This window comes from Galendromus occidentalis, unplaced genomic scaffold, assembly GCF_000255335.2.
Source record: "Galendromus occidentalis unplaced genomic scaffold, Mocc_1.1 scf7180000077120, whole genome shotgun sequence".
NCBI lineage: Eukaryota > Metazoa > Arthropoda > Arachnida > Mesostigmata > Phytoseiidae > Galendromus > Galendromus occidentalis.
Genome location: NW_003805108.1, coordinates 8,279 through 35,123, shown reverse-complemented (window position 1 = coordinate 35,123; position 26,845 = coordinate 8,279). Strand labels below are relative to the sequence as shown.

Below are 26,845 nucleotides of genomic sequence, written 5' to 3'. Positions count from 1 at the left end.
CCTCAAGTCTTCTTCGACCATGCGTCGATCTTGAAGACTTGCTCAAGTGCCTCATTAGGTATTTCCCTCCCATCTCGGCTCTTCACCCGGATTGGTTCATCGTTCCGTTTATTATGTCGTGAGACATATCTCCATAATCTCTTCGCCCTCTCACGCCGGGGTTCATTCAGAATCTGTCTGCTCAGACTCCCGTAACGTGTCTTTTCTTCCTCACTGACGGCTGCCTTCAGTTTGTTTTGCGTAGTTCGGAGCTCTATCTCAGTCCGATCTATTTCATATTGGTCCCCATATTTTCTGGCTTTTCTCCACTTTCGATTCGCCTCTTTTTTCTGCTTGGTTATGTCTCGTATGGCCCTCGAGAAGTACATGTTCTCCATTTTGGGTTTGATATCTCTGGAGCTTTTGCTAATACCTACTCTATTGTACAGGGCACACGCTAAGCATCGTCGTGGGAATCCTTGCGATCTATGTTTTCGGTAAAAAGGATTGGCTCAGAGCGACCCCTCTGGCCTTCGTGTGCTTTCTACCTACGCTTGCCACAGTTCTTACTTCTTACAATGAGTTTCATTCCGGAGTCTCCGGCTTTGCTCATGAAACAGGATAGCCCGAAATCGATGGTGAGCGAGGCTCTGTGCTTCTTCTTCAATCGTACAGCCTCTGCCGAGAGTCAACGAGAACTCCTGATGGAGAGGGAGGACAACGACGGCAGCCGTTTCTCCGTGGCCTATCCGAAGGACCCTGCCGTGCTTCGACCGCTCCTGATCGCCCTAATCCTGGCAGGCACGCAGCAGGCTCGTGGAACAAACGTGATACTCTTCTACATGAACGAAATATTTTATTCAGCGTCTCAGAGCATCGAACCCTCGATTCAAGTCATCATCGTGGTTGCGGTTCAAGTCGTCTTCACGTTCGTAACGGCTCTGCTCATCGATCTCGGCCGTCGAGTGCTGCTGCTGGTCTCGAGTACAATATCCCTCATTGGGATGCTTCTTCTGATCGCTTCCTACGTCCTGCAAGGACAGAAAAGTCCAGCGTTGGATCACCTGAGTTGGCTCCCGGCGATATCTCTATCAATTTTCGTCGCGGGCTTCTCCTTCGGACTCGGACCAGTGCCTTAGCTCCTCATGGTTGAATTGCTCCCAGCTCGCGCGGGGGTCGGAGTAGGACTGACCGTGGGGTTCAACTCGCTATGTGCGTTCCTGGTGACAAAATTCTTCGCTAATCTCACGGTCAAGTGGGGCTCCTCACGAGCATTCTCCATCCTCGCTGGAGTCATTGCCTTCAGCTTTGAGTTTGTTCACTTCTTCGTATCAGAAACCAAGAACAAGACTCTCTGAGAGATCGGAGCACTGTTCGAAAGTCTCTCGAGGAACGGATCTCGAGGGAACAACGACCAGAGCCCGAGCCACGCATCGAGTGCGACGGACTTCCCCGCGCGACCTGACGGTCACTCGACCCGAAAAGGAAGGCACGAAGGAAGAAACGAGCGCACGGCGTTGTATTAGAAAGATCACAATTTATTCTTTCGGCGATGGGAGAGAGAGGATCTTCAGCCTCGGGGTCCGGAATTCGTATGCGTCCCTGCATCCCCGTTTGAGGAAGAGGCTGAGCGCCATAGTCGCGACGGGATGCCAGCTCGAGGGACTCCAGGGTCCGGAGCCGAATTCGATCAGAGGCATCACATCTTCGTGTGGGGAGTATCCTGACGAATGCTGATCACGTGCCGTTTATCATCTGATCCTTTCAGAGCCGGCGGCTGCTTACGCGATGTAGCTGTCCGACGCTCACCGAAAATCATATCGTCCATTGCGGCGAAGGGTGCCTCGATGGAAATATTCAGATAGTAGGCCAGGAAGATAGACATTACGAATATTCCCAGCGCGTCCTTTAACTGAAAAATAAATTCTCCAATCGTGTTCCCGTTCCAGGATGCAATGTTAGAGGGTTGTAGATGTCATCGCTTTCGGAGCACTCATAATGGCCGTCATACTCCTTCCATCATAGGGCTCTGAATTCGATGAGGCATTGTGGAGCCAAGACCTAAAAGTCGTTGACCTCCTAACTAGTCCTCGACTCACCACTAGAAACTGATTGGTGTACAATACGGAACCCTTGAGATATCCGTTCTTGACAGATATCACTATCATGTGCATGAGGTAAATGCCATAGGTCAGACGACCGCAAATCGTGAAGATCCGGTGCGAGAGCATCTCGTTGACGATGCCTGAATCCACGAAGAGTCAGTATCTCTTTGTATCAATCGAGAGATTCATGGCGGACAGTGCGAATTGGTTTCGGAGAAAAAAAGTGATGTCGTCGTACCGCCTCTGCCTGTCGTGTTCGCATAGGTCAGCCACATCATGGCCAGACCCCACAGTGGCCTGTGGAAACCTGCGTAGATTGATCCCGGTAGATGCTCTGGGAACCCGTATTTGAACCAGATCGCCGTACCGAAAACGACATACGAAGCTATGAGCGTGGAGATCAGCCACATGACAATCCGAATTCGCTGAAAAAAAACAGAGGCCGAGTGAGCCGTTTGCCAGCTTGGGGATCTCATCCCCGATCGCAGGAGCTCGAGAAGCACATTTCGAATCCGTACGGTATTTCTCGACCGCTGCACTGAAATCGAACGTTAGGGAGATAATCTTCCGAGACGTGGAATATCCGAGTCATTACCAAGGACAGGAATGTTCTGGGATTGCGCGCACTGAAGTATCCGCAGATGAGACCGAGGAAATAGTTCGGAAGATGAGGGTAGGCCTGTATGTAGACGTAATCGAGGGTCCGAAAGACTCGCCTGTGTGACCGGAACACAATGAGAATTCTTCCGCAGGAATCTTCCTTCTCTCGGCATATCTCGAGACATAGAATGAGGCCATTTTGCGCGCTCATGTACATACATGACCCCACAGTTTCTCGCCTCAAGGAAATTTCCGGAAAGGATGACTCACTCGAAATCGAAGTCTTGGAACATTATGATGTAGGCGAAATTCATAATGTATGTGATGTAGGCTGTGGACATCGCGGCCACCACGCAGAGTATTCCACTGAGACCTAAAGCGATCTTAGGTCTGAACACCAGAAGTAGAGCGAAAGCCGATCCGAGAGCGAAAATTTGCATGTCGACGGCCAAATACCATGTGTGGATAGCGCACTTGGGAGAATCAGAGAACGTTCATGTCAAAGGCCGGTACCGGTAGAGAGAGCGAGCATCGACACCGAAGGGAACACCCGAGAATCGTATACCGTCGACGGCACCGGCATAGAGACCCTAGTAGCGCCGTATTCCTACCAGTTCTGATACAGAGTCGGTGTTTCCTAGGAGGAGAGGCAACTTCCACCAATTGTTGGGACAGTTGCCGACATAAGCAGCGAGCATGCTATCGATCGCGATCGGCGAGTCATATAAAAGGGGGATCAGGAAACTGTAGGCCAACATCGCAAGAGCTGGAAGCATAGTCCTGACGTATCGCCTGCAGCAGAGGTTAGTGGCACTAGATCAGATAATGTACGGGAGCCGGTGATCAGGGTTCGATTCTGTTGTCTTCCTTATATCGCATCTCGGAACACTCACCGCAGAAAGACGGTGGAATAAATCACTGAGATATGACGACCCCGGCAGGCATTGCGGATCTTCTCCTGGTTTACGATGGTGAGATATCCCAGGAGGAAGCCACTGCGTAAGCCGAAGTGAAGATGCTGAGCATCGAATGGGAAGATCCGAAGAGGCTCTTCCTTAGGAGTTTATGTCTCGATGTTCTACCTGATGAAGAAGGAGGCCTCGACCGCCATGAAAGCGTTGAGAATGGGCTGGAAAATCCAGCTCTTGATTGCTTCGCTGCCATCGTGCAAGTTTTCTGCAAAGTTTATCATCAGTTTAAATTCTGATTCTCTTTCGGGACCCGAGATATGAATGAATGAAAATGATGACAAAATCCCTACCGAGCATATCTGGCTGAAGGAAACAGTGAGTATGCCCAACGACGGCCCAAAACGAGAGGAGGACTTTTAGCCCGCTCATGAATTGAAGTGACCCGTTCTCGTCTTTTGGATCTTTTAAAAGTCGCGCAGTGTTTCGTCGGATGGAGAAGAAGCTCAGAACTTCGATGACCGTTTTCGATTCCTTATCACCTCTCTCGATTTTCCAATCCAGGAAGGTCCCGACGATCAATAGAGCAGCTGTTATCAGCACGTATGTCCTGTCAGCATCGGGAAAAAGAGATCTGTTGAAAATCTGGAAAAATCCAACCGAGCGAGACATCGTCAAGTCCGACTCCAACTTACAGAGAAATCTTCTGTGCGGTACTCAATGCGATGGTTTCGTCGGTCTGACATCCCGATACAACGGCTGATATGTCATAAGCCATCAGCGCTGAGGAATTGTGTCGATTAGCGTTGCCGTGGCTCTCATAGCTGTCTCCAGGTGTGTCGGATTGAGACCGAAAACGGTTGTCAATCAACAACCAAAGGTCTCCTCCCACAGAAATCGATTCGCATCTTATATCGTCAAGCCATTCTTGCCTTTGTTGACAATGTAGTGGAGTTCATCTTGATTGCATGAGGAGGGGACGCACACGCCTATCTTTATTCCGATGTGCCACTCCCTCAAATTTTTCGGGATAATCCTATCTTGACCTGGAGCCCGTACCAAGAACTGAAAGAGTGATCGGGATCATTGTGGCTCCCGGGGATGGTTCGAGCTTGCACCAAATATGACGTGAAATGAATTATAATTGAGATGTGTGAATCCCGTATGAGTCAGCCGATCGGTTTCCAAGACTTCGGAACTTCTGAGTCTTCTCCCCATCGCGTGGTATGGAAGTCCTCGATCAAACCCGGCCAAGGCATAATCTCAATGCTATTCGCACCTCTTTAAAAGGCGAGAACAGCCTGATGTGCTCCACGATGTCGTCATCCGGTAAGATCGTGACTGCGCACCATTGACCTCTGAAGGCTAAATGACCCTCTGAGTTGTATCGTCTGGCGCGCCGGCATTGATCGAAACTACCGTAGGAGGCGAGTCCGCCGTCCAGTATGCTGGTCGGTAACGAGCCCGACGAGAGGAGTACTATGTCGAAAGTGTTGACATTAGCTTCAGTGTCACGGCTGTTGAGGGAGAATCTGCGCGAACATACAGACTCCAGAAGAATTCCAAAACAGAAAAAGGAAATCTCATACTTCGTAAAGCCCATTCCTCATTCTCGCGAGCAGCAGCCATGGTTCTGACGAGAGAACCGATGCAATTATTCGTCACGTTCGTATCCACCAGGAGCTCCTCGAAGATCGGTTGGAGTCTTGAGCCAATGTCTTGGCCGAGCTTCCTCATCACCTTTAGAACGGCTTGCTTCTTCGGCGGCAATCCTGGAACGACTGCGGCCAGTGTCGGAACCAACAGGGCCGTTCCGAAGACCAGGATGACATTGATCTTCATTTTCCGCGGGAAATCTGAAATTTTCTGTTTTTTTAGACTTCTCCGCTGTCGGATAATTATGCTGAAAACATATAGTATGCCTATTTTCATATGCCTGTGTTGCTCTCTGTATGTACTCGACAATGAGAAACGACGACTTGGAGCAAAATTCAACGAGCGTATGTCAGAGATTCAACGCGGCCTAGAAGCCGACAATCATTCCGACCTTATTCGGCCCCGGAGGGACACATTGTTCGGTCGAGGAAAAAACGTGTGCGCCGGCTCGCCGATTGAGACTCGAATCCTCAGAAAATGAATTCACGCTTGACTCCGACCACTATCTTTCTCCCGAGGAAGGCAAATGCTACATGTTGGACCTAATATTTCACATCGCTGAAGAGGCGAATGGCCGTTTCAGATACATCGCGAAACCCCGGAGTTCAGCGTGAGTGCAAGCTTGATGGGACTAGAGCCCGTGCCGGCCTCGATTGCGGACGTTTCCAGGCGTGCCATCGAAATAGATATGGCACGTCCTCCTCAAGCAAGAGTGCAGCGCACCGAAACGTTTGCCGAAGCAGAATTGAGCTCTCATAAGCATCGATGGACGAATCAATAAGTCCGGGGGAATCATGACATCGGAGCTTGCATCCTCGTGTCGCGGATTTTTCTCATAACTCACAGATAGAATTGGATTCTGATTGACTGAGTGAGACGAAAATGGCTAAGTCTCAGGAGCTCACCTCGCAGTCTCTATAGGTGGTTGCTTTCAGGCACTGAGAGGAGATCAGTGTTGAATCGCGGATCACTTAAAATTGTGGTCCTAAGCGATTAAGGTGCCTCGCCTGTTCATTGAAACGGAACCAGAATTTCTGCGCCATGCTCGAGAGCGTCGAAGTCGTCGATACGCGAGGGATGCCACAGCTTGAGGAGAGCGTACTGAAAAGGGAAGAGTTCCCCTCTGAAGCCGCCTCCATCGGTCGCAGCCGGAACTTGGGGCGGGACACAGAAAATCTGAGGGCCGCGCGTGAGGCTAGGAAGAACCGGAGACCGGTGACAGCCGCGAACTGAACAATGGACCGCGATCCGAATCTGCGGCGCAATATCTAGCCAGCTCGGTACATTCAGCCGACTCTGTTCATGTTGACATCACGGGACACCGACGAAGATAGAAATCTGATCCACCTACAGACTGAATCCACCTTGAGTGGTCGGTCCGTGTCAGCGGAGAGATTCCCCCCAATATCCCGCGAAGCTCGCGGAGGTGACGCAAGTTTCTTCACAGACCGGAAAATCGATAGAGACTTCGGAGATATGCTGATAGGTCGATTCGAATCGTGGTGATTGAGAATCAGATCGTACAATTCAATAACTGGCGACCAGGCTCCTTGATGAACCCGAAGTTAAACATTGTGCAAGCTGAACGACCTCCGACGCTCCAAAGATGTCGAGCTCATCTAATTCTACCATGCAGAGCGTCGCACCGCGCCCGGGAAAGCATTCTGCTTGGTCGTGCCGCCTAGAAAACTATCTCTGCAACGAGAAGAAGACTTCGCGATGCGCGATCCTTGCCTTCACCGGATCAAAAGCTTTCACCCGGCTCGTCGATGGAGTGCCTTCGGACAAGGACTTCGAGAGCCTCACGTTCTCAGAAATCACAGAAGTTCTGACGAAAATCTACGTGCCCGATGAGAACATTTGGACGTCACGGCTGTCGCTGCAGTTCGAGATACGAGACAGAATCCTGGCGAATCCTTCATGAAACTCGGCGGCGAACTTCGGGCCGAGGGTGCGAGTCGATCTGCGAAGAACCACAGATGAACCTCATCGAACAGTTCGTCGGCGGATCGGGCAATCAGAACATCGGATCAGCAATCCTCGCGGAATGCGCGGCTTAGAAGGATCTGGAAGAGGTATCCACTAAAACCGAGGAGCTTATCAACGCAAACATATCTGCGTCGACATCCCAAATCGCGCCGGCTCATGCATCGACCCCAAACGACGAGCTAAAACTTTCCGGAGGAAATCGGAAGAGAGAATTCGTGAGGAAAAAAGAAAACTCACCTCAATCACGGGATGGGATTCTCACAAAAAGGTGTTAACGTTGCGGCCACCGAGTCATCTTGCACCGGATTGCACATAAAAGAATTCGGAGTTTTATTCGCGTGAAGTCACGGGTCGTCTAGCCACGATGTGCTAGGAAAGGCGAATCCCGCATTCCCCGGTGAGTTTTTATTCCGTCGACGAGAACCAAAAAGCTCCGAGTGAGCTGAATCCATGATCATGGAGAGTCTAGGATCGTGCAACTTCGCCGGTGGGCTCGTCTGTTTCCACCAGGACTGCCGCTGCAGCTTAAGCGGCGCCCGGCGATTTGCTTGAATTCATTCGAGACATCGGTATATCCGAAACTTTCTCGCTCGGTGGCACGCTAATTCTGGGAGTATCGTTGATGGGATCACTCGATGGGACGTCGAGCATTGGAGAGCTGGTGGGAAGTGGAACGGGAGCATCTTCCGATTTGTCGCATCGGTCCATGCAGAGTTAAAATATATCCATATGTATGTAAATTATGTATAGAACAGCAGTCTTAACAGAATACAGCATAAACATTGATTGTCGAGGTACACAACTTCATGAGCCGCCTGAAATGTACACGGTGGCGGCGCCAGCCATTCCATTTTGAGCTTGTTATCGTGGATTCAGTTTTTTCCCCTTCAGTGTCTAAGGACCTGAATCCCCGTTTATTTTTCGCCCATGTCTGCCGCTCTTGTGTAGGAGCAATAGACTCGAAGAAAGCGGGAAAAGACGACAGACGCTTTCGCCGTTTTCATCCAAGGCCCAGCAAGCAACATCAATGTCGCAGGCATCGCTGCCCTTGTTGCTGTGGTCGGGGAGCGCTTCTTTTACATGAGTAGCCTTGCTCGCAGAAATTCCAGGAAACATTTTGAAGGTCTGATCGAATTTGTCCGAGGCCTCGCCGCGGAGAAGCTTGAACCTTCGGTGAGCAGGCGCGATTGGGTCACAGAATTGTTTGACGTCCCTCTCGCAAACACGGAACCGATAGGGAATCTCGGCGGGGGTTTGATGTCAGGGGACCGGATTGCTGTCGAGTCGACCTCTACTTTTGTATTCTATGGTCTAGTTTTTCTTGGGTGGGCCACCCCGCAAGACTTCGAGGACCTTAGCGGCATCAGCAAAGTTGTGCTCCCTCGAAGGGGCGATTGAAGACTTAGAAGCCTTGAAAGCACGGAGGGGACAGTTTCAGCAAAACCTTCCGTTGGTTCACTTCGAGCTGCCAAATTCCTCTCACCGTCAGATTCGTCTTATCCCTCGATCAGATTCGTCTTATCCCTCGATCAGATTCGTCTTATCCCTCGATCAGATTCCTACTGATGCCTCCCTCGCGTTTTTCTAGACGTGAGTGACCCGAATAAGCCCCAACGAACTTGGCGACAGAGTGAACAGCAAAGATCCGGATGATGACTTGATTATGTCGATGATTACTCGGGAGCTGTCTCTGTGAACGAATCGCTTTCCCGACGTCATCATTCAACACGAAAGTGATAACCGACTCATGAGCTCCGACCAGCGTCGTTGTCAGCAGCAGTGCGTATATGTTAGATTGAGGAGCGAAGAAGAGTTCGTCTGTCTGCGCAGTGGCGAAAAACGATCTGAATGCTTTATTCCGGAGCCGCCATCTTCTGACTTATAGAATAGGGAATGACGAGGTCCCTAACAGTTCCTAACAGTATACTCCGACGTCGACCGCTCTCATGACCTCCGAATTTCGGGAAGCTGAGCTTCCCAATCTTGAGAGAATAGGAAGCTAAAGCTGCCAAGGCTTCCCGCTAGCGCCGCCACTGACAAGGGAAGTACCCGACACGATGAGCGAGTTGGAAGCCGAAACTTGGCTGAAATCTTAGTCTATTCGAGACTTGAAAAATTCGTCAGTCTAGACGACTCACGAAGTGGGAAGACTTGACTGTAATTCGATGAGGACAGTGGAATCGTTCACCGAGGTCAAATAGCGATTGTGAATTGTGATCCGTAGGTCAACAAGGCGGTCTTTGAAGAAAACCAGTGAGAGATTGGACGTCCGTTATTGAAGCACTCTCACTAGCTGGTTGGAGCGAGGGCGAGTAGCCGTTGAATAGATCTATCTATTTTATAAGAAAAGGGAGGGAGTTGAAATGGGGGTGGGGAGGATGAAAATGCAGATGGGAAGTTCGTAAGATTGGGGTTAATTGCTCCTGCAATGTTAACGGGACGCAATCGTTTGGCTCCGTACCTGCGGAGGGCTATCGACGTTGATATACATTTCATATGAGATCATAGAACAGGTGCCGAGGTTTCGAGTCGATGTCTTCTGTCGATATCACAGCATTATGCCATTAAGCTCGGTAACATATTGCATCGTTTGGCTCATGTGGTATCACATTGTAAGTGAACGGCTCGGGAATGCAGGGCCGAGCGGAGGCCAGAGCCGTGCTGAACGGGAACTAGTTCCGTGCGTTACCTGCGAATACGTTCATCGAATCATAATGATCAGGGACTGGGTCAGGGTGGGAGCCCTCGGTGATATATACCACTCTCCTCATGGAATTACAGTAAAGTCTTCTCACTTCGTGAGTCGAATAGACTGACGGATTCCACTACGTCGAGTTCCATCGAGTTCACCAAGGACAAGGAGCGATTTTAACGTGGAGGATTGAGCAAGGCTGAGGGCACCGCTAATAGGGGTGGGGGTCGGAAAAAGTGATTGTGAAAAATGAGGCCCGTGACCATTGTGCGGTTTGGAGAACGTCGGAGAGTTGGGATCCACGCAGACGCGCTGCCGTGGTAGACGCAGAGCGCGTTGAACGGGCTGTGGAAGTCTTAACGGCCATGCCGGCATCCTGTAGAATTGATTTGACCCAGCGTGCCAGCGTGTCCTTGGAAGCTGGTCGTACCGGTTTCCGAGAGGTCAGGAAAAAAAGGCCGCGTTGTTGACGGAATGCTTCCCTGAGCTCGCTGTATCGACAGAAGGCGGCGATCGGGCATCGGAGTGAATTGGGGGGAAAACTTTTGACCGAGATTGAGGGTGAATGGTGGCCTGGTCGACTGGTCTTCGTGAGGCCAGTATATAGTCAGTTTTCCCGAACAGCTCATAGCCGAAATCCCCACGTTATTCGGCTGTACCTTTTCTTCCTTCGAATCACGTTGAAAACGTATCGGTTCGAAGCGCAATCCGACTTAACACCAGCTTGTGCGGACAATCATTGCAAGCGGAAACAACTCATCAAACTATTCGAGAAGAACTTCTTCGAGAAATCCGAAGAGTCGTATGTAGAGTATAGGATCGACTATCGTGTCCCTTGCGTTGGAACTTCTACAGCCGGAGCGGCCACGTGTCGTTGTATCCCGAAGGCAAAGACCCTCCGAAGTCTGATCGCTCCCATTGCATCAACCCGAAGGAACAAACCGAGCAACTGTCACAATTTATTCAAGGGAGGCCGACTGCGCATCTTCCACCGTTGTGTGCGGAAGGCGAAAGAATCGGGTTTACTCAGGCTAGATAAACTCACAAGCTGCCGTCCCGATGAATTCCGCAGAGCTCGATTCCGTCGGAGGTATTATACTAAGCAGCATGCTCGGGCAAGCAGCAACATGCCTCTTATCGATCATGCTGCCGTTATTGGCTACTTCGGCAGCTACCAAGTTCGATCTGTGCAGTTACGACGAAAACTACAGGACGACTCCAGAAGAGAGGAAATTCTACGCCTCCGTCGCTCGTAAAATAGTCACGAAGTGCGTAAAGGTCTTCCTGGAGCATATAAGAGAGGTCCGCGATACCGTACGGATCCTCAACTTAGCGATCCCGGGCGCCTGTTTCACGTACAAGGCCTGCACGATGCTCACCGTCAGCGAGTGAGTCGATTCCACCATGATGTCGTTCCGTATTGCGCTAAAACTTCAAGAGGTTGTTCCCGTAGGGATCGTTCGCTCCTTCAGAATAACTCCTTCATCGACAGACACACGACCGGACGCAGCCGTTATCAACTGAGCATGACGGAGACAGAGAAGCTAATGGACTGCTTTATAAGACTCGCGAGACTCGTTGATCCATCATATATTGCTGCAAGAATGAATGTCAGCGAGGTTGAAGTTTCGGAGTTCGATTTAATCAACTTCGTCGTGGACGTGTTCACGTGCAATCTACGTCATGTCGGGCCAGCTCCGCGGAGCTTCGATCCAGGTCTCAGAATTTTTTTCTCATGGTACAAGAAAATTATCAAATTCATTTAATGAATCAATGTCGCCTGCTTTCAATGATGTCGAGACATTAGCCTGTCAACAAGATCATGTCCACCATTCCAAGAGGATGCACCGAATTACGCGAAGTGCAAGAGATCTTATGATTCGAGTGAGAGGACCAAGTCTCCGGAGAAAGACTCTGTTCTAACTTTCTCCGTGCACTGAGTTATTAAACTCTAGCTATTGAGATGAGGACGACCTGCTTGGTCATGGCTCGACACCGAACTGGCGCCGATACGAAGCAGTCTGCTTCCCTTTGTCCATTTGTCATATTGGCGGGACGCTTAAATCGTAACAACTCTCCCCTTCTTCTGAGTATTCACATTCGGATAATTATTGTATCACAATGTCAGAATCTCTTAGGAGGTATCCCAGCGGTCTTACGAGTCGATCGACGCAGATCCAGTTGAGGCCTCCCAGGATTTTCGCATGAGGTCCCTTTCGATGAATCACTCGACGCGTTGACCGACGCCTGTGTCAGAGACTCCCCAGAATTCGAAACTAACTCTTCTCATTAATAAATAATCTCCCACTCTTCTGCTGGGGAATCTTTCTGATCGTTGACGGTGTCTCGCGACGGGGACTCCTCTCGGGTTTCGACTGTTTCCTCCGAATCTCCAACCGAGACGAAGTCATCTGTGTCCTCGCTCTCCGAGCTGGATGTGTTCATTGGCTGTTCTTCCGATGGATCCTCAGCGACCAACAACGCCGGGTGTAGTGCTTCATCGAAACTTTGAGCACGGGCTCTCTCTTCTGACGATCTGATCTGGTTCAAGTGGCGTTTCCAGGCTCCGTGAGAAGTCTTGACTAACGCGACTTTCCTTCCCAGAGGTCTCACGATTCCCCCAGGAATCCACTTGTCCTTCCCATTGTAAACCCGTGCCATCACTTGCATGCTTGGTTGAAGTTTTGCCTCCTCGTTGATTTCAGTGTGTTTCGCTGCTGGCCGCTCTTGAAGCAGGTCGAGTCGGGAGCGTATTTGTCGTCCTATCATGAGTTCGGCCGGAGTCTCGTTTGTCGATGAACTGTTGACCATTCGGTGGCGAAACAGAAATCGCTGGATCGCGGTGTGGAGGTCTTAATCCCCCTCAGCTCTGATTTCCTTCAGCGCCTGCTTCGTAGTTTGAGCGTGCCGTTCCACTTGGCCGTTCGAGGCGGGGTGGTACGGAGGACTAGCTTTATGAAGGATGCCATTCGCTTGACAAAATTTGTTGAATTCACTCGAGGCGGCTGTCGGATCATTGTCAGTGACGATTACTCTCGGCAATCCCAATCGGGCAATGATTTCCCTAAGATGATTAAGGCTTGTTAGTGACGTTTTCGATTTTGAAACCATCACTTCTAGCCACTTAGTTTGAGCATCGACGAAAGAGAAGAGGTATCTTCCTTCTATCGGACCGGCGTAGTCACAGTGGATGCGATCGAATGGTTGTTCCGTGTTCTCCCAAGGATGGTATGATTTCGATGGTTGCTTAGCGAACTGAGCACAAGTCGCACATTGCTTGGCTAGTTCTTCGATATCTTTGTTGATAGTATCCCACCAGATGTAGCGTAGAGCTAACTCTTTCATTTTGTCCGAACCAAAATGTCCTTCGCGGAGCTCCTCCAGCACTTGCGGACGGCATGTCAGAGGAACAAGAACCCGATGTCCGCCGAATATCGCACCATGTGCGATAGCGGACTCTGACGGATCCGTGCGCCAGAGCTGTTCCGGCATGGGACCTGAGCCCTGAAGCCATTTGAGCAAGGGTCGAAGATTTTCACAGTTGTCTTTTCGCGTACCCATGACCGGCCAAACAATGTTGGGAAATTCGGGCGGTCGATTACATAGGTATAGTTTCCGCCATAGGTCACCGGAACGATTACGTAGCCCTCGGGCTCGAAGACTTCTCGAGTGGCTGTTCGGAGGCGTACATCGTTTTCTTGCATAGGTTGATTTGGAAATCTCTTAAGGAATCTGGTGAATTCTATCGTGGATATGCCACTACCCTTGTCGAGTTCCATGGATTCGTCTTGATCATTGAGTCGAGCTTTAGCATTATAGGCTACTTGTGATTTCCTCCGACATAGTTGAACGGTACCTCCTCGAGAATCGAGAACAAGGGTCGGTTGACTTTTCCCACACACCGACGCCAAACGGCCTTTTTTCTCGCAGAGACGACATTCGGTGTTTATGTGATGGCCCTCAGGTGCGAAATGATTCGTTTTCCCACATCTGAAGCATCTCTTCGTTGAGGTTTGGGGGTGAGATTTCGAGGGGGAGCACCCCGTTATTTTCGGGAACCTTAATTTCTTGTTCGGGAACTTGCTGCGAGAACGTATTTAATTCACATTCTACGATTCGTCGGCGTTGACTTGGGTTGTTCGGAAAACCGAGGCTGAATTTTTTTGGTTGATCAGTTCCTCTGTCCTCGTGAACACCTCCGCCAGGTCCCTGGACGCAGCACATTTGACTAGAATTGCCTGCTGAGTGGATAACTCGCTCAATCCGCCTATGAACTGTTCTATGAGATTCATCTGCAGCTCCTCACCACTCCACCGACAATTTCGTGCGCCGTTCCGCAAGCGAGCTCCAAAGTCACCGAGAGATTCGCCGGCATGTTGTCGTATGCTGCGAAATGTTAATCGAACTGTTCACACGTTTTCGCCCGGTTCCTAAATTTTCTTTTAACAGTCCACAATCTGATTGTACGTTAGTTCCTCTGGCTTCTTATCTGATGGAACTTTGTCGAAGAATATTGTGAACGCTTCGGCTCCCTTAAAAGCCAGAATCGCACGTTGCTTATTCCCTGAGGTGGTCTTCTTTTCGCATTTCAAGTAATTTTCGAGTCGACAGAGCCACGCTGAGAAGCGTTCGGCGTTCGGTCGGGAAGCTTGAAATGTTGCTGATGTAGAACTCGCCATGATCACGAAATATCACCATCTCACGAAGCTGTCGGGTTCGGGTATGCCATCCTCGTCGACAGTTGTTAACTTACTCCGTGCAACGAGTTATCAGTTTCTAGCTATAGAAATGAGGACGACCTGCTTGGTCATGGCTCGACACCGAACTGGCGCCGATACGAAGCAGTCTGCTTCCCTTTGTTCATTTGTCATAAAGGCGGGACGCCTAAATCGAAACACTCTGGGAACTCGACACGTGAGCTGAGCAGGTAGGCATCTTCTGTCGACATTCAGGCCCTCGAGTATGAGTTCAGGGTGGATCCCTCGACGAATAGCTCCGAAGACACGCGTCGGCTGATATTACGTTTCGGCCAAGACCATCCTCTGGCGGATGAGTCACTCACGGATCCGCGCTTCGATATGCAGCCTGATTTGCTCATTGGAAGTGATCAAATAATGAACAAGATCGTGCACCTGAATAACGAGAAATCCATCGGTGGAGGGCTGGTTGCGAGGACGTCACGGTTCGGTTGGATCATATCCGGTTCGTTTGGGACTGGACCTACACGCGGCGACGTACCTTGCGTTCTCCCGTTTCGCTGTCCGGCTGCTCTGCCGCGCCCCGCAAGAGATGTCGAGCGTCTTTGGACATTGGAATCGATCGGCAATTCGAGCCCTCAGACAGAGACGTTCAGTGCGGCCGCGTCCTGTGCCGCCGCGAGGCTTGAGATGATTCCGGGAGCGGCTTGCTTTCGACGGTCGAGGTTACACCGTCGGAATGCCGCGTCGCGAGACGCTTCCCCCGCTGGCGAATAATCTGGAAGTCGCGAAGAATCGCCTTGCTGCAAAACGACGTGCCCTGATCCGTGATCCTGATGCCTACCGCCGATACGATCAGGAGATTATGGAGCTCCTGTGCGAGGGGCATGCGGAGAGGGTTCCCGTGGAGGACCTCTCGGCCTCGAGCTCTCGTGATGGCTGTTTTTACACGCCTCATCGGCAGGTCATACCCAGGCGAACGACAGGAGACGACAAGTGGCGAATCGTATTTGATTGTTCGGCGCCGGCGCCGGAAGAGTCCTCGCTCAATTCCCATTTGCTGGTCTGACCGAACCTCAACCCCGACATCATCCAACTGCTGTTCAATTTTCGCCTGAGGGAGTCGCCGAAGCATACATGACTATCGATCTCATCCCGGAGGATCGACCGTTCTTCCGATACCTCTGGCAAGGACCGGATGACGATCGAGTCGTGTGCTACCAGATGCGGAAGGTCGTTTGGGGAGCGACTCCCAGTGGTTTCCTGCTCGCGGCTGTTTTGCGTGAGCACTTCGATCGAGTCGATCCCGAAGCCGAGTTCCTGGGAACTGGGAACTTCGTTCTATTTCGACGACATGCTGCGGAGCTTCGGTTCGGAGGGCGAGGCGGTTCGTTTTATTGACAGGCTCATCCCGTGGATGAGTGCGTGGATGAGGGCAACTATGCGTCTCGGCAAGTGGAAGTCGAGCTCCTTAGCAGTGTTGGATCATCTGAAAAACGCACATTCGTCATCGGCATCTTCAGCCCTCGTCGAGACTGGGTTGCTCAAGGTGCTGGGTATCGCCCGGGATCCTGCCGAGGATTCCTTCCGATTTCGCATACCGGAGGCTATTGAGACCCTTATGAAATCGGAGCCAATCACTAAGCGTAAAGTCTTGCAGGCTGTAGCATGCATATTCGATCCGGTCGGATGGCTGATCCCATTCACCCTCCGCGGGAAATTCTTCATCCAACGATTGGGACGAGTGGATATCCGGCACTCTCCATTGCTCCCCCGCCTTCAAGAAACACTCGGTTTGAAGCGCGTCCGACCCCAAACACCGATTCGTAGGAATGGTCAGGGGGAGTGAACACACAGCTCGGCAAATTTGTGCAATCGGGTGTCCACTCTACCATATGCGGACCTCGATCATCCCTTCACAGATATCTCTCGGTGATATACTTGAATTCCTCTCGCGGTTGAATTTCCGAGAAACCCGAAGTCTCGAGTGCAGAGGTCTGAGTATGTATGGCTCTGTCGCCTTGGAGCTTACGCAGCTGAGCTCCTTCCAGAGGAAGGCGCTCATAAGGAGCGGTGGGTCCTCTGCTCACGAGGCTTCAGAACTTCAGAGGAATCGGAATACATTCCGACTGGTTCAAAAAACATAATTTTCAAAAATCCGATCCTTACTGTTCGTATCGGACAGCGGTGCTCACGGGGGCGTGTCCCGAATCGGGAGCAGCGAGATACTTGCCTGAATTATCTTTCCCAATACAGGAAAGAGCACAAGATGATGGATGAAAGCTTTCTAAGGAATCGTCCATGAGAAGGACGGAACAGTTCCGCTTTTTTCTGCTTACCTTGGATCGATGTCATGGAATGACTCCGGAAAATTTTTCAAGGTACTCGAGCCAACGCCTCGAGAAAATTGCTCTACACTGTAAGGTGAGACTCGATAAATTCAGGGCCAATCTCTTCGTTGTTCACGATCGAGCGATACGGATTACGGATGTGGGCTCTGTAAAGACGTAAAGAGCCCGAGAGTTGGAGCTAGAGAACTTCCGCGCGTCTCAAGCACATAAACCGAATAACATCCAGGAGAATCACGAAGTACGTAAGTTACAAAAACGAGCGAAAGCGGGAGGATATCGAGAACAAATAATATAACTGCTTCTAGATTTCGCCGGTAACGTGCAGCCTCGATTCGACTCACCGCCTCACCGCAAATCCTCAATACGGATCAGTCAGGATTCCAATATCGTTCATACGAATCGAGCCTTGTCCTTTACAAGAGAACGCGCGACCCGCGCCGAGTTCCAAGCGATGCACCCTATGACGCACAGTTATACCATCCAACCGCTGCTGGAAATGTCGGGCTCTCTTATTGGATGGTTGTTCGTGAACCTACAGGAGGTGCAGGGCAATTCGGACCTCTTGTCGCGCCTACCGTTTCGAAGTATCGGGACCTTTTCGTCACATGCTCAAAATCTGGGAAGTTAAGCAAAAACCTGGTTGGTCAATGGGTCCAAGAGGTTTTGAAGCGAGCACTCGATCAGATTCACGTCGATGAATGCGTCTTGGGTGCACTTTGACTCCCGGGGTAGAAGACTCTATTCAAAAACGTGCTATCCGTCTCATCGGTGATTCAGTCATATCCTCTTCTCTTGAATCTTTCTCCTCACGTCGTAACGTGACCGACCTCTGCCTATTTTATCGATACTTCCATGGAGAATGCTCAGATGAAATCTCTTCCCCCGTTCCCCCTATTTCGGTCCCCGCCCGTGTAACCAGAAAGAGTACCAAGCAGCATCCCTCCTCTGTCCAACTTTCCTCCAATCGTACTGCTCAATTCGCCTCCACCTTTTTCCCCCGTACATCCCGTTTATGGAATGCCCTTCCCCCTCATGTCCTCCCTCCAACGTACGATCCGAAACTCTTCAAATCCAACACTATCCGCTCTCTCCCTTCAGGTAAAGAGCCATAGGTTTTTTTAGTGGGTATTATGTACATGAGCCCCACACTCCGGTTGAATTTTCCACTCTTCTGGGTAGTGGGTCAATGCATTTTTTCCTATGGCTCTTTCACCTTTTCCTCCTAGCTTCCCCCCAGTCCCCCTCCCCCTTTTCGCACTCGCAGTTCCTTTTGAGAATTATAGGGTCATCCCTTTGCGAGCTGCTACACCAAAAAAAAGAAGGATCCAAACCTATACTTCATTGACGGCAAACATCATTGAGATGAATGTTCTTCCGGAATCCTCCACGAATATAGTCCAGCCATTGTACTTGCACCGCATCCGGCAAAGGAAGGATTTCGCGAAGCGGGTCACCGAGAGCTGCCAAGCAACGGGTGTGCGAACCGATTCGCGGGATGCTGTCTTGAAGCTTTAATCCTTAACCTACAATCAGCTGGAGCATACAGAGTTCAGGCTGATGCTCATGTGTGGATGGCGGATGGGCGGTTTCGAAAATCCAAAAGTGCCCTTTCCTAGTCTGGCGGAGAAGCTTTTCATCGTCGATAAAGGCTGCTCGATTCTGGGCTGCGTCGTGGAGCCTTTCATACAATGTGTCCATTGCAAGCTAGTCCTATGCACACAATGTCCCAGGGGCCGTTGGCTCTACCCGGAAGACTCGGGGACACCGCATCGAAGACACTGGAGACTCGGCCGCATTATTTCACTCGAAGTCTCAGGTCATTCCGGAATTTTTCATACGAATCCGAATCACTTTGTTTTGACTAGCGCTCCATCGAGTACCTTGGAATCCAGATAGACTAGAACCGAGCGCGTGAAAGGGTCTCGCAGGAGATGTGCCCCTTTTTGACGTGGGACACGTCTTTAGGCTCACTTGAGTAAACAACGTCACGAAAAGTGTTACGGATGTGACGTCCCGAAATCCACAGGCGCCAAAATTTGAAAAAAGAAGCGACTTCATTGACCGGGATGCATTGCTCAGATCGAAATTCACCAGACTGACATTGAGGTGCTGGGTATTAGACATGCTGCCTCCAATGATAATAACAGCCTCCCAATGATAATAACAGCTTCCCATTCTTCGTCAATTAACTTCTGTGCGATACGCTAGGGTACGCTGTCCAACTTCCGGTCGACATGTGAGCAAGAGAACTTGTTTCCAGCGGTTCGTCTGCTTACTCGTTCGATCGCCATAGGTAGAATGTATCCGCGGCCGAGCAGACGAATCGGGCACTGAGCATGCGCATGAACATATGTTTCTAGCTATTCATCTGTTGGTACGTGCGACCGCTGTAGGTCGAATGCGTTCCTTTCCTCGAGATCTTTGGGCAGACGATTCGAGTATTTCTCGAAATCCGGTTGACCGATCAGCAACCGAGATGGAAATCTGTGCTATTTCGATATCAGATCAACCCACCACAAACGGTCAATCCACTATAGATCTCATCTTCACCAGACACATTCAGTACCAAGAAATTCTTACAAATATCACCTATTTCAGCCATCACCGAGCAATACTCACTATTCTAGAATAAGCTCATCAACCAGAACACATTTCTAGAAAAAATAAGATTGAATAAACGATTTATATCATTCCGTCACAACCGCAGACGCGTGTCCCACGTGAACCCCTGGTTCGGCTTCCAGCCGAACCTGCTCGGAATTTTGGAAATCGCTTCGGCGACCAACTTCAGAGAGCTGTATCTCCGGAACGGTTGGTCGCAGAGCGACGATCGAAGGCGCGTTGGAAAGCTGAGTCTGAGAGTTTTCATTCGCGCTCAGATCGGAAAAAAAAGATTACTCGGGACGGAGATATTTTGACCACCACTGTATATGACGATTTTTGTAAATCGGAAACTATATCGACAATATCGCTGATTTTTTTTCTGCGGACTGTTTTCCGCGAAAAAACACTGTGTGCGAAGTTTCGGAGTGGCTGCTCAACTGTAGGTATGTTTAAGTACCCGAAAATCCTTTTTTCATTGAATAAGCCCAATTGGATTCTACCACCATTCGGCTTGCGGAGGCTCCATCTAGAGGACGGTATGAAGAGGCGTCAGAGTACCCCGGTGAGATCATTCCAGATATCTGGCGACTGACTCATGGATATCCAAAGCAGGGCTCCGGAATGCTCATTAGTGGGCTAGTTTCTGCGAGCCTCGGATAAGTGGACACCATGATACCATGACTCCTCTGCGTAGTGGGAAATTCCTTATCGCGCTAGGGTCCGATGCTGCGGCTGAGCCCGAGTCCGCCGTCTACCCATGCTCATGTGATTACATCATGGCGGTGGTTCCTCGGCTACACAGCGACTTTCTTCGGCTCCGTACGACCAACAGCTCTCTAGGTGGAAAGCTCCGCAAGCCGAATGGTGGTAGAATTCCATTGGGCTAACTCAATGAAAAAAGGGTTTTCGGGTACTTGAACATACTTACAGTTGAGCAGCCACTCTGAAACTTCGCACATAGCCTTATTTCGCGGAAAACCGTCCGCAGAAGAAAAATCAGCGATTTTGTCGATATAGTTTTCGATATACAAAAATCGTCATATGTCTCCGTCCCGAGTGATCCTTTTTCCGATCTGACTAGCGCAAATGAAAGCTCTCAGACTCAGCTTTCCAACGCGCCTTCGATCGTCGCCCTGCGACCAACCGTTCCTGAGATACAGCTCTCTGAAGCTGGTCGCCGAAGCGATTTCCAGAAAGGGGCACATTTCCTGCGAGACCCTTTCCTTCGATTCCTCTTCGAATGCGGAGAGAATGCGAGCAATCGGAGCTTCTCAGTTAGTACCTAAATTGAGAATATAATAATCAAGCTCGTACTCGCTCCCGAATCCCTCTTCATTTCGTGTGATATGTACTCCTCACGTTTTCGCCTTCTCACTCCCTGTGAGTCAATTGGTTTGTATGAGCTGGGAGCTCCGTTCGGGCCGAGAGCGTCGCGCCGCGAGTGTGTGGTCCGCCGAAAAACGCTGTGGCGTTCGTCGCCGTCGTCTATTTTCCCGCCTGACGCCGCCACCGCGGAGAACCCTACGGCGCACAGCTCTGCTACCGATCCATAAAGAGCTCCGGGAACATCGACGTCGGCACCACCGGAAGATGCAGCCCGGGTCCTCACGCCTGTGAAAACGCTTTTCCCGTGGCCGAAAGCTGGACCTCGTAGATCGACTTGGAGAGATCGGCCGAGAAGATCGGCCGCAATACTGACCGACGATGCTGTGCGAGCAGCCCTTGTCGAGGAGCGGAATCGAAGCGCAAGTCGTGAACGAAGACGAAGCGACCCTACTTCGGAGGAGGAGGAGCGTAAAGTTATCATTGATAACTTATCAATCAGTCCTTGTCGGAGAAGCTTGATGATTATATCTTTGCTCTCCGGCGATTATCTTATGAGAATCTATCCCCGAATAAATGGACAGGAACGCCCTGAAACCCCAACAAGGGACATTTCATTGACATGAGCTCGTTTTCCTCACGGTACCGCTTCGGTTCCAAGATGCCCCGCATGCGAGGCTCACAGGTACTGAAACAGATGATCACCTGAGACTCTGGCAGTCCACAAAGGAAGCCACCGAACTTGATTCTGTCCCTGCGCGGTTGCAGTCCTTGGGGGTCTCAACGTGGAACCCAGAATGGGTCGATTTAGATGGGTTGAAGATGGCTCAACTGCGGAAAGAAAGGCGAGTCGGGTGCTAACATGCCCCAGTCTGCCCTACTGTTTCTCTGACTTGTCCCAGCGTTACGACTGTGTCTTGGGTTGGGCATTGAATCCATCGAAACCGATCAGAAACAACTTCCGCGTCTCGTTTCCCGCGTCCCGCGTTGAGAGAAGACCAACGATCACGTTAGACCTTTGGAATCATGTAAGCATGACGTGACACTTTCCGGGAGTTTAGAATATGGGATCATAATAATCGAATTCTACACAAACACCGAACGGAATTCTACCATCTGATGCGACCGCGCAATGCATTGCTTCCGACGACGCCGACGATCATGGCGTCGACAACTACCAAAGACTTCTCCTCGAGCAATAGCATGACGTTGCCGCCGTCGAGAGCTCGGATCCAACCAATTGTTGCATCGAGGGCTAAAGCTAGAAGACTCTACCGTTATCGACTCCGTTCAGAACACTGCAACTCGAACACGCGCTATCGGTGGACTCGTGCTTGGCTCGAATCGAATCATAGGAAGGAGTCACACGCTCCACGCAGCAACCGTTTTAGCACGGAGACGTAGTTCCCCCTCATGCCACAGATTCGAAGTGCTTGTCATAGAATGGAAGACGTGTGTTCCCTTAGCGCACGCTTAAAACTCGGAGTGTGTTCGAGCCTAATGTAAAGCGGACTCCCTTAGCGGCAGTGCTGCGTGAACACTTCAGTCGCAGCAAGTCGCCCGAAAATGAGACTACCAAATAGGAAAATAGAGTCGGAGGACGTCGCGCAACATCTCGCGATGGCAGGTAACCATCCTGAAACTGCAAACCTCAGCCATAGCAACACGTTCGAAAGGCTCAGCTCAGAGTGTGAGCCGGAGACAGACGTGTCTTCTCTTAGCTCGGGCTACCTCTTCCCATACCCCGTACAGCTCTACGATCGCCCAACGTGTACCAAAAGCCGAACTTACTCCACATGTAAGCGTTCTAATTGGACTCCTACACACTCTGAGTGAGAAGTCGGAACTCGATTCCTTTCCCCGAAACCTGCCGTGTGGCATACGAGGAATACCGTGGACGCCTGAACGATCACCACCGACCAGGTTTATGTCATCGTTCCGGCCTCACCAGATATCGGTGAAGAATTCAAGGAACGGTGACCTTATAGAAATAAGCATTCCAAGCCCGTCCGATACGCAACTATTCACCAATGACGGCTTGGATCATGCACAAAAACACGTTTCGCAAGCAACTCTTCACCTGGCATCAGAATCGCACTCACACTCCGGAAAAAAGTTTTCAAATTGATTCGATGAATTTATTCCGCCCGACGTCGACGATATCGGACGAGATACTGACTCTGTGAGAAGATTCCGTCAACTCGGCACACGTTTGGATCGAATTTCGTTAGGAGTGCCACAAATGAGGTACAGTGAACTCCGCTCGATCGGTTCGCAGCTCAATCGTATCCTCAGCTGATACGGACCAAGATCTGAAGTCTCGAATGTTGTCTTCGGATTAACTCCGCTCAATCGGACCGTCGCTCCGCTTGTGAGGATTGAAGTCGTCGTCAGCCAGGTGTATCCTCCTCGAAAGAAGTCGAGTCGACACCACGCAAAAGGCTCAAGGGCTGGATCGCCCTGGTCTACCGTTCCGCGAAATGGGCGAGTGTGTGGACCATCGATCTTCTAAGAAAGCTCTAAGGCCTCCATTCACGCACCTCGGCGGAAACTTCGGCCATGCGAGTCGTTGCTTTTTAGCCGTCATTCGACCCGCGAAATGCGAGATAAGCCCATTACCGACTGCGGGGAAGTAGGAGCGAAACACCTGAAAGATTACAGGAGAAAACTCTGGGACGATGGATCCGTTTATGATTGCATTGACCTAAGGCTTTTCTTTCGCATCGGGAGGTTCGATGATATCCCGCTCTGGGGGTTCGGTTCGACGGGGCTTTCGCTTATGGCATGGAATCTGATTCATGACTCAGACGTGATTCCGCGCAATTAATTCCAACCAATAGAGCAGCCTTACACGGAAAATCCAAAGAAAACTTTCTTACCATGGAGTTTAACGTCATTCAATGGATGATCATGTTTCCCTCGGATTTCATCCTCTCGGGCACCGGCGCGGCATCGCGTTCGGGAGTTTCCCTCTCCTCGCTTCTCGTCACCCGGAAGCCCATACCGCCATGAATTTCGTTCATGTTCGTCGGTAATGATGATGGGAACCAGCAGCCTCCCATAGTCGGGATCATTCGAGGGTAGAGGTTCAGGTAGCCAAGTCGCGAAGATTGCAGAAGTACCTCGGCCGGCTCCTTCGTATGCGTATCTAATATGCTCGCGGTACGACGATGCCTCAGGTATCATAAGTACAGAGTTCCTTTGTCTCTATCGATAGATGTTCCATGTCGCAGCCTTGTCGCTCTGAGCTGAGCAGGACTTGATTAGAGCGTCAGAGCTCGTTGTGGTGGCAGGTAGAGCACCTGTCGCGTCCGAGATAATTTGGAGCTTGACCGGATATCATTCTTCAAAATGATGACACGACACACTTGATCCTCGCGTACGCCCGAGGCTTACCATGATGATACTGCAAAAATGTGTCTACTCACGGAGGAGATAGAGCGACTGCTCTGTACCTCGAGCTCTGTGATAATCATTGGTGACTTTATTTGTCCCCACATTAACTGGTCTGAAGGAGGATGCCTTGCGGGTGGTCATTCCAAGGAAAGGATACTTCTTGATTTCTGCATCTCTAACGGCCTGAAGCAGCTGGTGACGGAGATAACCCGGCCTGCCAGCGGTGCTCCGATTGATCTCGTTCTAAGTGCAGACGGAGTGTTGGATTTTGATGACGTTGTGGCTGACCCATTGAAGTCTGATCATTTGGGCATCATGTTCTCCTTTGACGGTGTTGTCAAAGGTAGCCCTGTGCGCAACGGACGTGATTTCGAGCGCGCTGACTACGCGGCGATAAAAACGTCGTTGTTCGCAACCAATTGGCAACAGATTTTCCAAGACTCTGTGACGCTTGACGACATGTACAACACACTGACCGAATAACTTTACTTCGTGGTCGACACTCACGTCCCTCCCAAAAACATGAGGAATGACCGTCCGATTGCTCAATGCATTCAGCGTCTGGAGAGCGCACGTAACGGATGCGCGGCTTCGGATGTCGCCGGGATGAAACGACTGCGCAAGCGACTCGAACGCTGCCTCACGCGACGAAGATATCTTCTAGAGACGAAGATTGTGGACTCAAGGAATGCTCCGAGATTCTCCAAATATATGGCCTCTGGGATAGAAACCAAAGATGACCTCGCAGTTCTGATTGATGTCTGTGGTGAGGGGATCACGGACGACAAATCCAAAGCTGACCTTCTGTGCGACGTCATCGAGGAAACGTATCTGCACGGGGGTACTCGACTACCGGTTCCGAACTCGGTCCTGTGCTCCCAGGGGCTACGGATGCTCGAGGACGTTGATTTGTCAGAGGAGGCTGTATACAGATGCCTGACCGCAACGAAATCGAAGAGAGGTATGAACCCAGAACGCTTACCTGCTCTCTTTCTCAAGCGCTCTGCACTCGGAATCTCGCTGCTTCTAAGCCTCATGTACCAACGCTCCTTAGCTGAAGGCAAGGTCCCGAAGGCTTTCAAAGAGGAATGTTTAGCCCCTGTCCATAAGAAGGGCAGCAAAGCTGATCCGAGGAACGAACGACCTGTCTCTCTAACGTCGGTGATCTGCAAAACAATGGAGAGACTGGTCGCTGATGCCATGCTCGGAAACGCCGAGGATCAGTGCCTCCTATCTGATCGCCAATTGTCGTACAGAATGCACAGGTCGACGAATGACTGCTTGATGATATTCATTAACGAGCTCGTGCTCCACAAGAATAATGATGCGGACGTGGACATTGTGTACACTGACTTTCGGTCTGTCTCCGAAGCAATGCCCCACCAACTACTCATCTCTGTGCTACCGGCCAAGGGGGTCGGGGCGAGAGTGACCAGATGGATTTCGGACTTCCTATCAGAGAGATCTTTTGTGGTAAAGATCATGACTCATGACACACTATCGAGGAGGGGTTCCGCGAACACGGAATGCCCACAGGGCACTGTCATGGGCAGCCTGCTGTTCTCCTTCTTCGGATATCAAGTGAAATACGTGCTGGATGGAAGAGTCAGCTTTTTCAACTACGCAGCTGACATCAAGTCGGTAAGAAGCATCCGCAGCGTTGAAGACTGCACGGCGCTACAGTCTGTTCTGAACGATTTTCATGTTTGTAGCAAAAAAATGGGACTCCAACTGTCGACCCACAAGTGTGGGGTGATGCGCGTCGGGAACCGCGCCCCCCTTTCTATATCAGATCGGTGATGAAAGCCTTGCGCGACTCGACACCGTAAGAGACCTCGGTGTTATCTTCGCGCCGTCTCTGAACTTCACCGAACACGTCACGTCGCTCGCTGCCAAAATCCCTCGACTGCGCGCCTTGTTCATGGGAACCTTCATCGTGAAAAGCCCAGCGGTGTACTTGAAAATGTATCGCTCGAATGTGGTTCCGATTCTTATCTATGGACTAGCGCTCCCGGTCGCCGCTTCGCGGCGACTCGGTATCGCTAGACTCACTACTGATGCGCTGGCTCCGAGTGCGCTGGCTCCGAGTGCGCTGGCTTCGGGTGCGCTTGCTTTGGTGAGCGTCCCGTTTCCCTGCTTTCCCGTTTCCCTGCTTTCCCGTTTCCCCGCTTTCCCGTTTCCCCGCTTTCCCGTTTCCCCGCTTTCCCGTTTCCCCCGCTTTTCCCGTGCCCCCCGCTTTTTATTAGATATGTCCTCCGGAAAATCGAATTCCCGTCTTTCCCTTGATGAAATCTTTGATTCTCGGTGAGAGGACCACTCAAATCATTTTTTTATGGGGGGAGGACCCATAACATGAGAACGACGACCCTCAGTTGACCTTCCTGAAGCTCCCGGGAACCCACCCCTGAATTTTTGCGGCGATCGGTTCAGGCGTTAGTGAATTTCGCGAATTTCAGCTTTTTCATTTTTTTTCCGAGTTTTCGGATTTTCGTGGGTGGAGCACTCAAATAATTTTTTTAAGGTAGAAGGACTCATCGCATCGGAG

The 26,845-nt window shown here is 50.7% G+C and overlaps 4 protein-coding genes across 4 annotated transcripts; 2 read left to right on the top strand and 2 right to left on the bottom strand.

The window, feature by feature from the left end:
* Positions 1-557: 557 nt before the first annotated feature.
* On the top strand, positions 558-1,118 carry LOC100902347 (facilitated trehalose transporter Tret1-like). The gene has a single exon (XM_029110812.1). It carries the CDS (start codon positions 558-560, stop codon positions 1,116-1,118), a length of 561 nt encoding a protein of 186 aa, XP_028966645.1.
* Positions 1,119-1,678: 560 nt separating this feature from the next.
* Positions 1,679-5,434, bottom strand: LOC100902205 (nose resistant to fluoxetine protein 6-like). Its single transcript, XM_003741005.1, has 13 exons — positions 5,182-5,434; positions 4,872-5,071; positions 4,525-4,657; positions 4,288-4,375; positions 3,946-4,202; positions 3,767-3,860; positions 3,578-3,679; positions 3,296-3,476; positions 2,955-3,157; positions 2,680-2,800; positions 2,323-2,509; positions 2,079-2,224; positions 1,679-1,891 (listed from the first exon to the last, which is right to left on the bottom strand). The coding sequence occupies exons 1-13, from the start codon at positions 5,432-5,434 to the stop codon at positions 1,679-1,681; spliced, it is 2,178 nt and encodes a 725-aa protein (XP_003741053.1).
* Positions 5,435-12,782: 7,348 nt separating this feature from the next.
* On the bottom strand, positions 12,783-13,490 carry LOC100902058 (uncharacterized protein K02A2.6-like). The gene has a single exon (XM_003741004.1). The coding sequence runs from the start codon at positions 13,488-13,490 to the stop codon at positions 12,783-12,785; it is 708 nt and encodes a 235-aa protein (XP_003741052.1).
* A 10,828-nt stretch (positions 13,491-24,318) lies between these two features.
* Positions 24,319-24,783, top strand: LOC108863915 (uncharacterized). Its single transcript, XM_018638601.1, has one exon. The coding sequence runs from the start codon at positions 24,319-24,321 to the stop codon at positions 24,781-24,783; it is 465 nt and encodes a 154-aa protein (XP_018494117.1).
* The last annotated feature ends 2,062 nt before the right edge of the window (positions 24,784-26,845 follow it).